The sequence below is a fragment of the Puntigrus tetrazona genome, chromosome 25 (assembly GCF_018831695.1).
Source record: "Puntigrus tetrazona isolate hp1 chromosome 25, ASM1883169v1, whole genome shotgun sequence".
NCBI lineage: Eukaryota > Metazoa > Chordata > Actinopteri > Cypriniformes > Cyprinidae > Puntigrus > Puntigrus tetrazona.
The window spans coordinates 3,798,716-3,814,574 of NC_056723.1; the positions used below are offsets into that span (position 1 = coordinate 3,798,716).

At 36.8% G+C, this 15,859-nt stretch overlaps 1 protein-coding gene across 2 annotated transcripts; it reads left to right on the forward strand.

Annotated features, from left to right (window-relative positions):
* Nucleotides 1–4,704: 4,704 nt before the first annotated feature.
* On the forward strand, nucleotides 4,705–14,523 carry rbpms2a (RNA binding protein, mRNA processing factor 2a). 2 transcript variants are annotated; one of them, XM_043228486.1, is made up of 8 exons: nucleotides 4,705–5,114; nucleotides 7,974–8,051; nucleotides 8,192–8,230; nucleotides 8,725–8,787; nucleotides 9,103–9,253; nucleotides 9,997–10,160; nucleotides 13,400–13,472; nucleotides 13,562–14,523. In XM_043228486.1, the coding sequence occupies exons 1-7, from the start codon at nucleotides 5,061–5,063 to the stop codon at nucleotides 13,463–13,465; spliced, it is 615 nt and encodes a 204-aa protein (XP_043084421.1). In that variant the 5' UTR covers nucleotides 4,705–5,060; the 3' UTR covers nucleotides 13,466–13,472; nucleotides 13,562–14,523. The 2 variants fall into 2 exon arrangements, with proteins under 2 accessions (XP_043084421.1, XP_043084422.1); XM_043228487.1 differs by having other exon boundaries at nucleotides 4,706–5,114; nucleotides 9,997–10,145.
* The last annotated feature ends 1,336 nt before the right edge of the window (nucleotides 14,524–15,859 follow it).

Here is a 15,859-nt window from a genome sequence, read left to right on the forward strand (position 1 = left end):
GCAAAAGATCCTCTGACCAAAAAAACGTTATTACCATTTTTATTGTATATGTTTTGTAATGCATCTTTACGATCTTCACTGATAAACCTGTGAAAAGCGTGTGTTCAACAAAAAAAAAGTAATTGGTGCTCTTGTTCTTTTCTTCGTCTTCTTTTTTTTAAGGGGGTAATATTTATTTATTTAGCTGTTTTCTGCCACGGAATAAAAAATAAATAAAAAGTTCATTGACTATTCTGTAAACAGACTTTTTGGCTGTCAGTTTAGAAATATAATCGAGTTCATTTCATAATTCTTAAACTGAAAATCAAGAACTTAACGAGGAAAAAAGTGGATGATTTTTTTTTTTTGTATCATAGAGTGGAAAAAGTCTTCCATACCATTAAAGCGTGCACTGAATATGAAGTTTTCACACGTTAAAAAATAAATACGACCTCACGTTTAGTAAGTAACATTTACACGCTGTCTTTGCAACATTCGTCTATCATAAAAAGATATACAGATCAAGTTTGATTTTCGGCATTTTTCCACATGCATTTTGATAAGAAAGGATGACAAATGTGAAAAACAAAGCCACAATCGAAAAAAAAAAATCCTTAATTTTCCCATAGAAATTGCTAGTCAATTCTATAACGATTGTAAAGAAGGAGCAAGTAACGCTTTAAACATGAAGCGCGGAATTTTGAAATGGTTTAGTTTGAAACCTGCTCCAATAATCATTATTTAAAACTCTGGCAAATAATTTTTTCTGCGTATGACGTGGACGTTCTGCCTGTTTATAAGCGTCAGCGCCGTAATCCCGAGGCCGTGCGAGAGCGAGAACATCTCGCCTGCCTCTGTCAAACAAGCGTGTCTGATTTGCTGCTCCTCTCGTGCAGCAGAGATCTGCACACTGTCGTTCTGAGCATAACAGAAGAACAGAGCTATACACAAACACGATTTATAGAGGAGAACACGAGCGCCCGGACCCGGAGTCCACGCTCTATCCCTTTCGCCCTTAAGAAAACCAGGATCCCTCCATTTGTTTATGAACTTTTACATCCTAGGAATTTTATTAATGACCCCCCGAGTAACCCCCGCAGTTCCTCCAAACCCTAACGGGGGGGTGAGCGCTCTCATTCAGGTCCTCTGGCTGTTATCTGTGTGGTGATGAAGAATGTTAGAGGTTGTTATTTATACCCCTGCCGTCTGATAGCGAGGTGACGGTGGCAGACGTGTTTATCTCTTGATTGTGAAGGGGGCAGGGTGGTCTGTAAGAGAGACGCAGACCCCGCTGGGACACTACTGTGTAATAGCAACGCCCAAATCACGCCCTCTGCTAATTTGAGCGTTTATCTGATATCCCAGTTAACCGAGAAAAACATTTGCAGACTGATCTTAAGAGAGATTCGACTCAGACGCAAACCAAACTGCTTTACTAAAACGATATTTAGAAACTGTTCGTATTTCACAATTAGTTACGAAGAAACAGCAAGTAACTATGGAGACCCATCGATTTAAGAAAACACAGAGTTAAAAAAAAAAAAAGTGGCTACATACAAACTCTAAAATCTAACTCTAAGCAAAACTTCGAAATGATCAGATACAAACTCCGAATTGTAGATTTTTTTTTCTCTGAATTGTGAGGAAAATTCTGAATTGTGAGATGAAGGTAAATTATTTTTTAATTTTTTTATCCTGTGGTTTTAAGTATAAGCAGTCAACTATTTTTTTATTTATTTTTTTTGCTCTCCAATAATTACTGCATTACTTATTTCTTTACAAAATCACACTTTTAAGAATTTGTAGGTGAAACAAATTCAAAATATACTCATTCTCGTTACATAAAATAAATACTACAATATTTACAGACAAAATGCTATATTATTGGGGGAAGATGTGGTTTAATTAGTTTTTAATTTTGCAAAGCAGCACTGAATTTGCAATAAACGAAGGAGCATTAATAAAATAAATGTAAATATTTTTGATCAACTAATTTTAAAGCATTCTCTAAGAAGAATGAGGTCTTAACTAGACCCTTTCTGCATAAACTCTCAGTGAAATCCTGAGTGTGCATTTGTGAGTCATGGGTTAATAAGTGACTCAAAACACTTTAAGCAATGCTTATAAATATTCAGCACTCGCAAAACTTGGTTAGGAACGGAAAAATGAAGCAATAAATAAATACCTTTAAAGCTCAAACATTCTGATTTGTGCAATGTCTTATAATATAGATCATTAATGAATGGTACATATAAATATTCTGTACAGGGAGGGACTGTAAATAAACACACTACAGCTGTAATGTCACAAGAATAGTCAATATTAACAGTAAGGGAATATCAGTGATTGGAGGTGTAAACCGCAGATATTTTGGCATCTTTTCCTCCTCGCATTTGAACTAGGAAGGTCAGAGATTGTTTTAGTTAAGCAGTAAGCAGGTAAATGATTGTTCAGGCCTCAGAATCCCGGCAGCAGATTTCTGCTCTCTGAGTAATTGTGTTCCAGTACAAAGTCAGGAAACCAGTCATTCCTGCACACACAGGCTGAGCGTGCATTAACACACACTCCAACACATTCACAAGTACCTTTGCACACACACACACACACACACACACACTTGAGCCTTGCCTATGTACATATTAGGCCAGCTAAATCACACATTTAAACAGAGACCAAGGATCTCTATAATCTGCGTGATCAGATATTACAGATAAAAATGTGAAAATGCCTCTGTTTTTAATATTTAAAATTACAAATACATTGTCTATGGTCAGAATTGATAACATGTATAAAATAATATAATATAAATATTTGTTATAATTATAATTACACATGCGTTATTTATATTCAAAAATTATATTCGAGAATTTATCATATTATTTTAAATATTTAATATATAATTTTTCAAATATTATAATTTAAATGTACAATTTAAATATAGTTTAACATTTGTCATCATTACAATTAAATATATAATAGTATTATAGAATTCTTAATAGTGAAACCTAAAAAAAAAAAAAAAGATAAGATCATTTGAAAATTCTTCTTTCATTCAGTGAAACAAAACAATAAATATATTGTTTATGGCCAGTAATGATAAACTAACAATGAATACCATTTAAATAAATGTTATAAAAAAATAATATAATATAGTTAAATGTAATTAAAATTAAAAGTAAAATCTAAATGATAATACTTTCTTTTTCTTTTTACAATTTACATTGAGTCATATTAATAGTATTTTATATTATTTATATACCATAAAATACTTGTTGTTGTCATCTTTATATAGTTAAAACAATCTATTATGCTTTAATCTATTCAGCCTTAATTTTCTTTAAATATTATAATATTTAAATACAATAATATTTACAGAAACATAATACTATACTATTTATAGACAAAATTAATAGGTAAAATTTTAAGTACAAGTTTTGATGTAAATGAAGGAGCAATAATTAAATAAAAAATAAAATAAAATGTAAAAACGACTTTTAACCTGGCTGTTCCTCTGTTTTTGTTTGTCTGCTTTAACACAAGAAACTGTCTGGTTAAATGCTTTAACAGGATTGTAAATGTTTCACACTCAAGTGCATTTGCCATAAAACATGCGCGGGAAATCAAGAGTCCGTCACGAGACTCTGAGCAGGTCACGCTGGACAGCCCCGAGATCTCACAGACCTCAGAGGATATAGATAACAAGCAATGTGGAATATTCAATCAGACACTTAATATGTGTAACCCGTATCGAGTATTTACGTCACATGTGGACAGAACAATTTCAGTTTTGGTAATGTGCATGGGGCCAGAGCCCCAGAGCAATGGTTTAGCCAGTTAAAATGCGTGTAAAGTTGATTTTGTCTCACATTATATTCAGGGAAACTGTGGCATTTCGTACACACAGCTATGAGAACATTCAAAATGAAAACATACAAAAACTCCCGTTAGCCCTGGAGTTAAAGGCGTAGAATGAAATTAAAATGTACAGAAATGAGAAAATAGATAGCTAGAAAGAAAATAGTCAATATTTAAATATTAACAAAACCTATGACAGTATATGCTAAAATGGATAGAAGTGAATGAAACCGTAAAACATTAACAAGATTATGTAATATTTAAATTACATTTATTTATATTAAAGACATTATCCATATACTTCCTTGCACTTTATATTTCTGTGAGGATTTCTTGGAAGCTGGAAGGTGCTGTCATACAAATATGTGGAAAAAAAAACTCCATTGACGGCCATTTTGAAAGCAGCCATATTCAGGCTGAATACTTTTTGGCATGAATTTTTTCTGGGAGGAAAGTATCATTAAATCATTTTTTGTGACGTTAAAACATTACATTAAAACAGGTAGGCCATTTTGATATTAGTAGTTATTAAAACGTGAAATCGTTTGGAAAAGGCATCTTTCCGTCGACCCAGAGTGCGCAGTCACGTGACATATACGCCTCACGTGATTGGCTCAAAATAAAACGTTCCGAAGACGAAGAGAACGACGCGAGGGCGGTTAATTAATGCCAGTATTTTCATTTTTGGATGAACTAACCCTTTAATAAAACCCAGTATAAAGGGTAGAAGATTACATTTCCGGTCGTAGCTGTATCCCTTCTAGCCACGGCCATTATGTAGGCAGGGTTGGATGTAAAGGAGGGGTTAGATATGGTGATGATGGTGGTAAAGTGGGCCGGGCCTCGCGCAGCTGAGTCCCATCTGAAGCGCGGGTGAGCGCGTTTAACATGATTGATCCGCTAATAGGACAGAAGAGCAGACGCACAACTTCAGCTTTAAATCTACCCACGGTTCCTCTTTCCTCCTTTCTTTCCACTTCAACTCAAACGAGCTTGATGTGAGCGAGGGGGGAAAAAAACTCCAAAAATCACCTCCTTTCCCTTCTGTCACCCTCACAGAGCACCTCTCACCTTTACTTTCGGATTGTGGCTTTAACTCACGGCTTCACTGGGCACAAACGACACCAGATTCTCTTCTGCAACTTTAACGCACACCAGGGACAAAATCACCGACAGGGAAACTGATTTTTTATTTTTCTGGCACAAAGAGGCGTTAAAGTTACACAATGAGTCTGAAGTCAGATTCAGAGACGAACACCAGTGTTTCATTAGAGGAGGAGGTAAGAGAAATAAACTCTTTTGGCAAACATAAACTTCGTTCGGCGAAGTTCGGGTCGCTGCCGGCGGACCGCCGCGGAAAACTTGTTTTGTCGTTTAAACGTGACGGTTGAAAGTCGCGTGAAGCGTTCGGCGGTTTGAGGGAAAAGCGGTTTCTGTGGAAAAGCTTTTTGAGAGGAATGCGGAGTCTGTTGATGATTAATCTTAAAGTTGGCATCGAAACGAGACTCACCTGATGAGACGCACACTCTCGTGTGACTCCGTGGATAAAGTTTACAGCCAGATTTAACAAGCGAGCGTTTCAGTGGGTGTTCTTTTGAAGTTTTTAAGTGTTTTTTTTTCTGTCCTCGTTCTGACGGTCGCGTTAAAGACGTGCTGAACTTGGGTCTGCAAGAGAGATCTTGCTGTTTTGTTTCATTTCTTCACTTTTTAGTGTTTTTCTTCAGCTCAATTTTCTCAATTTGCTTAGATGCGTAGTCAACTTTTTGTTTTCCCCTGAACCGTAATGTTTGTTCTCTTCGGTGTTTACAATGTTGACGTTATCTAAGGCGTTTTTTTTCCACTCGCAGATTAATTTTAACTTCAAACTGGCTGTTTAATATCAATTTGATCTAAATGGAATAATATACCTATTTTTTTGTGCGGCTTAATTTAGCTTCTTAATTTAAAACGCGTCTGTTTCATCAGTTGAAGTAAATTTGAGTGAAGTAAACCGGTGAATCTATATAGAGGCCTTGCTTTATAGATCTAAAGTCTTTTTTTAAAAGATGTCTACATTGGATTCTATCCTCCTTGGTGCCGATGTCACCTTTGACCTACAGTAGAGGCATTTCCTGCAGTTCAGTGTATTATTTGACTGGCTTAAGGCATTACAAGGCAGTTTGCGATCGCTCCTGTCAGAACACATTACACTAACTTTTTATTTTTTGGTTAAAGTGAGAAGTTAATGCGGATCATTGTGTAAATGGTGGGTTGTGTTTGGGGTGGGAGTTGTGTCCTGTCATTGTTACGGGGCAGCACTGGGTCAGAGCGCTTGGTGTGGCCTGTTCAGATTGTTCATTGTGTTCAACCTGCAATAATTAGGACAGGGGTTTCCTCCCTCTGTGTCTCGAACCGCTCGCTCACATCCCCATACATACCCTTTGTTTCTGTCCTGCTAGACCTGCATCCCGTTTTTCTGACCGCCGACAGAATCAACTGTTTATTTAGGTTATTAAGTGGCGCATTGTCTATTATTTGTGCTTGTGGAGTGTTTATTCCTTTTTGATTAAATTCCTGTTGTTTATTTACCCTCTCGGGCTGCTGGCAGTGCTTGAGCGCCGCACTCGTGTTTCAGGAACATTGAGGATAACCAGAATGTTTGCGCTGAGGGGTTTTAAACCGACGCAAGTCTGAACTGTTGCCTGCAGCCGTTCGCTGCTCGCTCCTCCAAGCTGCTCAGGAAATGACTGGTTTCCAGAGATTGATGTATTGGTGGAAATGTGTAGAAACCCGAGTGATGGACGTCTGTCCAGTTATACACTCTGATTCGCTATTTTAGGACTTTAATGACCTGACACATGTTTTTTAGGTTTGCAGTGATGGCACCATATATTTTGTGCACCGTGGCGTTTAATCGCTACCATATTCCTGTACCGTGGCATTTGATACTTCAATAAGTACACTGACATAAATCAGCTTTTGGTATTTTTAGCGCATAATTAAAAAGGTGACTCTAAAGTATGTGTGGGTCTCAAGTGGAATTTTACAATTACAATCTTTTTGTAAAAAAAAAAAGCCATTTTTACATTGCTATTATTATTATTATTATTATTATTATTATTATTATTATTATTATTAATGATTTGTTGACGTTCATTCAGAAATTAATGCGCTTTTTTTTTTTTTTTTTTTTTTTTTTTTTTTTACTTTATGGGACGTTACTTTTTAATTACTGTTCCATACTTTCTGAATCTGCATTTTTTTTTAAAATGCTGAATTAAACTCTCCAAGCAGTATTTGAGTAGTAGTAATAATAATAATAATAATAATGTCAACTTAAACTTAAATCTTGTCTCTTGTTCTGTGGTAATGTAAGCTGGGCTTTTTTTTGGTGAGGTTCACCCCAAACCCAGAGTCTTTCAGATTACGGTTGTTCACCTCTGAAGCGTTTGGAGAATGTGATGGGTCAGGCTGAACCGAAGTTCTCGTTCTCATTTTCTCTCTCTCTCCCCTCTTTTCCGTAAATGGTCATAGCACACTGTGTCCTTCCTCCAATCTTTCTCCTCTCCCCTCTAGATCTGTATAGAGTTGCTACATCTGTTTTCAAATGCTCACTGCTTTTTGAGTAACTCTAGAATCTGTGATGCTTAGTTTCAATTTGTTGGATAAAACATGTTTTAGGAATTCCAAGGTCGAGTGTTCAATTTATTTATTTTTATTCCTTTTGATCGCCCTTTGCTATTTCTGTTCACTGTAATATCATTTTGATCCATCCTGTTAATTTTGTCAAGTTTAAAATGAGATTTTCTACCTTCCACTCACATTGAAGCAGTAATGCTGTCCGCGCCCTGCAGAGGTTTCTGCATCCATGCTTAGGGTCACACACACCTGATCACCACGCACACACTTCTGCTCACTAAACTAACACAATCTCATGATTTTGATCTGAACACGTTCAGTCTCCGATAGCAAATTCTGCAGGCAAACGGGGAGACTCTGACACTGTAGGAAGGGACACAGACAATCCAAGGTAGTTCTAAACCGTTCCTGCTCTTTTCAGGTGCACATTTGTAGAACCATACATGGCACTCATAGGTCAGAGGTCACTGCATTTTGTGGCGTTTGTTTGCTGATGTCACTTAGCCATTTCCCTGTTTTAGGTACGAACGCTATTTGTCAGCGGGCTGCCTGTCGACATCAAACCACGTGAGCTATACCTGCTGTTCAGACCCTTCAAGGTAAGAGACATCGGCTAAAATGGGGGAGAGGGAGGGAAAAAAAGTTGGGTGATTTTTGTAAATTTTCTGTATCTTAATGACTTTCATTTTAAGAACTGATGTTCTTCAAATTTAATTTTTTTTTTTTTTTTATTAATCAGGGATATGAAGGATCTCTCATAAAACTGACCTCAAAGCAGGTGAACTTCAGTTTCCTTTTAGTGTGGCAATTATGTATGTGTATGTCTATGTATATGCTGTCAAATGGATTAATCAATTGCATCCAAAATTTGTTCGCATATTTGTATACATGTACATATTTCATTACTTCTGATGTATTTTTAAATATTTGTAACTTATGTATACATGTTCGCTGATATAAATATTTGTACACGGTACACCACTAAACTTATTTATACTTTTAGATTTTAAACTATTAATGTGAAAGAACTTTGAAGAAATAATGACTGATAAAAGCTACGTTTTATTTTCATTAAAGAAATGTATTGGTTTAATATTGTTTTTATCACACATTGTTTTTATGTAATTTATTTTAAGTTAAAGAGACAGTGGTCCTAAAAATGCTTTGTTTTGATTTAACATTTAATGGTAACATCAATATTAATTAGTAAAAATTTAAAAAAAATTGTGGTTTTTAGTTGCTTTTCCATCTGTCGTTCTTTCTGTTCTCTAGCCTGTGGGGTTTGTCACGTTTGACAGCCGGTCCGGGGCTGAAGCGGCCAAGAATGCGTTAAACGTAAGTAACCGCTGGTCCGTCAGTAAGCAGATGTGATGGCAAACTTTAATTATTAAGGCTGTCTGTGCTTTATGTCCTCCAAACTTTGCTCTTAAAAGTCTGACTCAGATGCTGTTCTCTTCTCTACGGGGGGGTTCACTTGGTCCCTGAGAAAAGTTCCATGACGTCATGTTTCATACTTCAGGAATCAGTGCACTCGTGCTGCGGTTCCGTTTATGGACCTGTTGACTTGATTTGTGCTTCGTGTGAAGAGAGATTTGCCTATTGTTTACACTGTCGTCTGGAAAAAGTCCACACTATCTGCTCTGTTCTCAGGGTATCCGCTTTGACCCAGAGAGCCCTCAAACGCTGCGCCTGGAGTTTGCTAAAGCCAACACAAAGATGGCAAAGAGTAAACTGATGGCCACTCCAAACCCTTCCAACCTGCACCCGGCTCTAGGTGCGCACTTCATCGCAAGAGACCCATGTGAGTAAAACAGTGGACTTAAGCCCCGCCCACCCCACAAAACATGATGCTGGTTCTGCCCATTAGAGGTCTCGAGAAAACAACCGAATGTTTATTAAACATTGGTGTTATTTTTGCCGCTTTGGACAGTTAAATACGTTTTGGTCTTTTTGGAAGAAAACGTGCATGTAGCTATTAAAGTGACAGCAGTTTAATATTCCTGCTGTTTGTCAATTTATATTGTGAAATTTTTTTTTTTTTTTTTCATATTTCTTAGTTGGGATGATAAAATGCACTTACTATTCAGAAATGTGACCCTCAGGTGTCAAATATTGGTGTCATTCAGCTCACTACAGTTTTTTTTTAGCTGCTTTTATAGCTGAATCCAATCTGTTTACGTGACAGACCCTGTAGTCTTAAGATGCTAGGATTTTTTCGTGGCAGTAGCCAAAAAAAGCACTGTATGGGTCAAATTTTGCTTTTGTCAAAAGGCATTAAGATGTAAGGTAAAGAGATTTTACTCAATTTCATACTTTTAAATGTTTCATTAGTAATGTGCTTTGCTAAGAACATTTAATAACTTTTCATAATTGATAGTACGGTTATTGATCTGATCCACCGCAGGCTTTATACCATATTTTGGATTAGTCTCATATTTTCTTTTGTATCATTGTTACTTTCCAGTTTACAAAGCAGCTTGAATGTAATAATGATCTCTTGTATAAAAATGGTGATTCAGCTTCCTAGTGTGTGTGGTTTTGTAGATGACCTAACAGGGGCAGCACTGATCCCTGCGTCTCCTGAGGCCTGGGCTCCATATCCTCTCTACACCACTGAACTGACCCCAGGCCTGCCTCACGCCGCCTTCACGTACCCCGCCGCCGCCGCTGCTGCTGCCGCCCTGCACGCCCAGGTGAGGGACCAGCCGGTGTGTGCCCTCTCTTCCTTCTCCATCACGGTCTCGGTTTCTGTATAGTGACGTCACCAGAGCTTGTCGATCCTATCTTCCATTAGTTTGTACAGGAAGTACATGGTTGTGAGTTTGTAGTGTAGGTAATTCTAAACGCGTCACTAACTCAACAAACGGGGGGAAAAAGGGATTTTGGGTAAACAAAGTATTTTGAATCTATTGAATTATTACATTTTTCTTTTGGTCTTGTTTAATAAGACTCTAAATACAAATGTAAAAAGATTAAAAATGAATCTATGAATACAGAATACACGATGTGTGCATTTATAGACTTAATGTAAAACTTTGGCATTATTTTTAAATTCCATTTTAAGAAATCCCATTTTAATTCAGTGCCAATTTGTCAAAATTGAGATTTATACATTATCTGAAAACCTAAAGCTTTCCATTTGTATGGATTAAGATGAAACCATCTGGAATCTGAGCAAATAGAAATACTGAGAAAATCACCTTTTTAAAGTTGTCCAAATTAAGTTTTTAACGGTATACTAAAGTGTTATTTGCTAAAAATATCCCCAGTGACTTTAAGACTGGTTTTGTGCTCCATTTTATATTTTACGTAAAATATGTGCATGCGTTGTTCAGTATGCAATTTTGTACCTTTTTAGTTTCCCACAATGCCCCTGACTCGCGCTCTGGTTAAAACTGACCCTGGGTCAACATGATGCAGCTAAACCAGAGGTGTCAGGGGTCCACTTGGAATATGACAGGTCTGATTACCCAGAATCCCTCAGAAACGGCATTCCTTGGCCTGCTAGCGTTGCTACGAGATCACATCAGAGAAAAGCTGTTTTTAATTGCATCTCAGGTTGGATTATGACTGAGTCGTTGAGTGAATCTGTGCCCAGGGAGGTGCCAGTTAAAGTTTAGCCAAAAAACTGAGCTTTTATGATCCTTTAAAGGCAGCACAAGTTAGTTCTCCCCCACAAATGCTTTGCCTTGTAGGTTTAAATGGGTAAAAATGAGTATTAAAGTGTTTTATGCTCCTCTGGTGATAATGTTATGCTTTATTGTCAGTTGTTCATTGGATTATAATGAAATGCGATTTGGTTTTGAAGACCATGCTGACAGATCAAGTTTATTGATTGGACGGCTGGACTTCGTAGTTGTCATAGCAACACAGTGAGAGCTAAAGGTCACGGATGAGGAGGTTTTACTTCGGTCTTTTGAGTCGTACTGTACGTTCGCAGGATCATTAATGCTTATTCAGTTTGTTTGCTGTTTAAGTGTAAGAGAACGAGATGTGACCCAAACAAGTGTTTTCCAGTCCTGTTTGGAGCGACTGGTTAAGGTTGTAGTGTTTTGTCAGGATCTCGAAGGAGTTGTAAAAGGTTTCATCCTCTGGGTGAGAGAGCGAGTGCTAATGGATCCACACACTTGTCACTTAGAGGGGCTTCAGAGAGTTCAACCATTTTTCACAGAATTAATGGAGCTTTCATTTTAGAAAAAAAAAAATTTATTAATAATACTTAAAATTATTTGTTGCCACATTAAAATGGTAATGTGTGCTGTATCTAAATATACAAAATTGTTGGTGGCTTGTATTTCAGCAAATGTGTATTAGGGCGTGTGTACACATTCTGCTTAAATGCATATTTTACCTAAATTAAGACAACAGCAAAACTATTTAATCTTACCTGTATGTTCAAATTAAGTCTTCATTTATTAATTACTCTTGGTTTAAAAAAAAAAAAAAAAAACCTCAAAGGCATGTGTATATAAAAAGCTCAATTTTCTGCTTTGCATGAAATGTTATTCCGTATCCTTAAGTTGTTGTTTTTTTTTTTTTTTTTAATAAACCTTTTTATATCTTTGTTTACGGCATGTCTAAAATGCCATAGCATTGTTAATGGGGTGTATAAAGATCCTTAAACATGAAGAACTTCTAGCTGTCCTGCGTGATTTCGCTCGAGGAAACTGTTTCCTCTGGCATGTTTGCATGTAGCTGGGATGATGCAGTCAATCTGCTGGAAGAAGGTGGAGCTTTATCCAGACTTTCAGCACACACCTGAGTGAGATTACTCTGCTGGTCAAACCGAGCGTGGGAAGCTCGGAGCGAGTCGGTAAGGGGCTCAAACGGACGTGCCAGGCTGATTGTTGTCGTTCTCTTGCCCTTGGCTGGGGAAGTGGGGGTTTTGGTGTGGTTTGGGAAGGCAGGACGGGAAAGGAGTTAATGTCATCTTGCTGAAAGATGTTTATAGATGCACTGATAAGTTTCCTGCTCAGTCAGGGGGTTCATGCTTGTATCAGGTCATTAGCACAGCTCAAACCAGAGTCTGTTGTAGAAATTGCTCTCCTCTTGTCTGTTGTTGCCCCCTACAGTTTTACAACATTTTTATTTTAAAGTCTTGAAGGTTTGTGAGTGGTTTTTAAATGCCTCTTGGCAGTAACTTTTTGAATCGGCAAAGAGGTTTTAGTTGGCTTGTATGGTTCTGTTTGGATGTTTAAATTGTTCTGAATGTTTTTTTTTTTTTTTTTTATATACAGGGAATGGTTTTTATTGAATATTGGTATTTATAAATGATTACTGTAAAAAGTTAATACTAGTGGTAAATCTTCCAGCTTTTTCCTGAATGCCTTTTTTATCTAAGCATGTTTTAATTGGTTTGTGCTGGTTTCAGCTCATTGCAACAGAAGCTGGAATGGAGTTAAACACACACAACTGTAGAATAAACATTTGATTTTAAACTTGTTGTACATAACTTAACAAGATTTTATTAAATGTATGGTCGTGTATTGTCCTTTTTTATAAATGGTGTACTGCATTTTAATGTAACTTTGTAATGGTTTCATTGTTTTATAAAAATATAAATTTATAGAAAACATACAAGTGATCCTCTAAGAATCAAGATACCATTACAAATGTAGTAAATGCACGGTTCACTTTTTTTTTTTAAATATACATGCCACTACAAATTTAGTGATGCAGTTTTATAAGTGTTAAATGTACTCTATAGCTTTTATAAATGTACTCTATAGATTTATAAATCTGCATGTTAATTCTTTATATCTGTCTGTCTATCTATCTATCTATCTATCCATCTATCTATCTAATCAATGCAAATGAAGTGTAGTAATGCGGTGTTTATATGCAGGTTGTTTTTAATAACTCTTTTAAAATCTTATTGGTTGTTGCATGTAATGTCAAGGAGAAGCTTTTGAAATCTCAAATCTGATTGATTTTTCCTTGTCTGTAGATGCGCTGGTACCCTTCTCCCTCTGAAAGTTCTCAGCCGGGTTGGAAATCACGTCAGTTCTGTTAAACAGTCAGTGAGTATCGCTTCCTTCACCTCCTGCATGTACTCTCTAGTCTTGATTGTAGATGATCATAAGCTGATGCTCCGCTCTCACCTCCACAGATATCATTCCTTACCAGGCGTTTCGTTTTTGTTTCTCCCTCCTGTATAAATGAAGGACAACCGGGCTCAGCATTTAATTTAATCAGGTTTATTTAATGGACAATTTAAGCATGAAGGATCATTTTTCCTGGAGGAAGTCTTCTACTAAGCACCCTACTAAGATGCTGAGGACTCTGACAAACCTCACGGTACTGTCTTCGTTTCCAGAGCTGCGCTTGACGAGCCAATCAGGCGCAGGCGTTCAACGTGTTTAGCTGCTCTGATAGATGTTTGTTTTTGAGGACGTCATTGTGCATGCATAAAGGCATGAGTTTTAGAATTCAAACTTTCTTTTCCGTCCCAGCCGACTCTAAACGTTTTCAGACTTGTTTTTGCTGTTTCTTTGTATGATGGAGACCTGAAATTTTTTTTTTTTTTTTTTTTGCAATCCAGTCTTTTATTTTTGTTTAAAGAACTGATGACATATGCACTGGGTATTTGTTTGTGTTTGTGATCTTGACGTGAACCGAGCAGATTTGAGTTCTCGTCTCCTCCAGACCTTCGATGCATCTTCCTCTTGCTCTGAAATCACCAAACCTCTGCTATCTGTGTCTGCTTGGAGAATATTTGAAAAAAAAAAAAAATGTACAAGTATTTTTGTACATTTGTGTAATATTTATGCATTTGTTTTGTGCAATTAAAGAAGTATATATGTATGAGCAGTTTAGTGTTCCCTTGTTTTAATTTTGTTTTTGGTGTTTTAGTTGGTGGTTAATTCAGTATATAACCTGTTTGAAGTAAATAAGTGCAATTCTTGATTTTAACTGTCTTTTTATTTTCTGTTACATACTGAAGTTTCCAGACTGTGGCAGTAATACGAGTTTAAACGGACTGCTAACAAGAGATTGCTGTATTATAATATATAAGTAAAAAAATTTCTTTTTCAGAATGTGAAACTGGAGAATAAAAAGGGAATGTGAGGATCTTGGGTGTTTCGAGTGGCTTCTAATTCCTCTTTGAATTCAGTTACACCAATTGTGTAAATTCTTTTAATGGCGCTTGTATGGATTCTGAACCCTTCTATACTCGTTACTGCTGCGGGAATCATGAGTTTATGGGTTATTTTTGGTGCGTTCTGTGTTTTTTTTCCCTTTTAAGGCATCGGTTCCTAAGCAGCTGTTACCAGCTGAAGAACAGGACTTCATCTAATCAACAAAACCGCAGATCTGGCCTGTGAAAAGCCGGTGTTTATATGAACGGCGCTGTTGTTTTTCAAACTCTGTCTGAAAGAATATCGCTGGGTAATTCAATTTATTTGAACGGTGCTTTTACAATACATGGTTCCAAGTCAGCTTTACCAAAAATAGTGCCTTACTGACTCCCAGGTGAGCAAGTGGAGGCAAAGGAAAAGCCCCTCAGATATGAACCTTACAAGACTTCATAAGGCAAATTCTCCTGACACCTATTTAGTGTCCATGCTTGCGTACTCCTAAATGATTGACAAAAAAAAAAAAAAAGATATAAGATATAAAACTTATTCGGCGAAGGATTCAACTAAAACACGCTGTGGAGAAATTTTACGTGATCACGTGACCTTACAGACCCATGGTGAAAATTCAGCTTCACAAATTAAATGGTAAAAAAAAAAAAAAACGGGCTTAAACAGTGTCTTGATTAAAATTGTTGCAAACTTTTTTTCAGGTATTATCATGAACACAATGGTTTGTAGCGAAAATACGTTAGTTTATTAAGCTCTTTTTGTGAAACGGAAGTCTTGCACATAAATCGCCTACTTCCGCGTTGCGAAATAAGGCGGAAAAACACGTGCTTCTGACATGAAAGAACAGTCGTATGTTGAGACAAAGCAGAAAAACAAATGTTTGCCTTTAAGAGGGATTTCCTGAATCCAAGAAAAGACCTCAGAAGTTCCTTTTAGAGAATAAAGAGACTAAAAGTTGTCTAATCACGGACGACTACAGGCTCTTTCAAACCTACATGTCTCAATTTACATTAAAGAAATGGCATACACTCGAGAAAAAAAAAAAGTTTTAATAGATGAATGAGCAAAGAGAAATCTTATGTCAGCTTTTGGCCTGAGATCTGAAAACCAGAACAAGCACAGGACAGACTCTCAAGGTTATTTGCTGTGACGTTTTTATGCTATCTTAAGTCTTTGGCTGTTCGTTTCACGTTAGTTAAATAAGCAGACAAGAAGTGGTTTTATGAATATAATCTATGCAATAAATACATGCAATGTGAGTCATTCTGCGTCTGCTGTGACCGAACTGCGTGATGGAGCGCTGCCGCCCTCTGCTGGTT

What these genes read in the sequence shown, in the direction of transcription:
- rbpms2a (XM_043228486.1), top strand. Translation starts at nt 5,061, where the DNA reads ATGAGTCTGAAGTCAGATTCAGAGACGAACACCAGTGTTTCATTAGAG. An exon ending in TGCTGTTCAGACCCTTCAAG is followed by an intron (nt 8,052 to 8,191) that starts GTAAGAGACATC and finishes TTTATTAATCAG; the next exon opens with GGATATGAAGGATCTCTCAT. An exon ending in CGGCCAAGAATGCGTTAAAC is followed by an intron (nt 8,788 to 9,102) that starts GTAAGTAACCGC and finishes CTCTGTTCTCAG; the next exon opens with GGTATCCGCTTTGACCCAGA.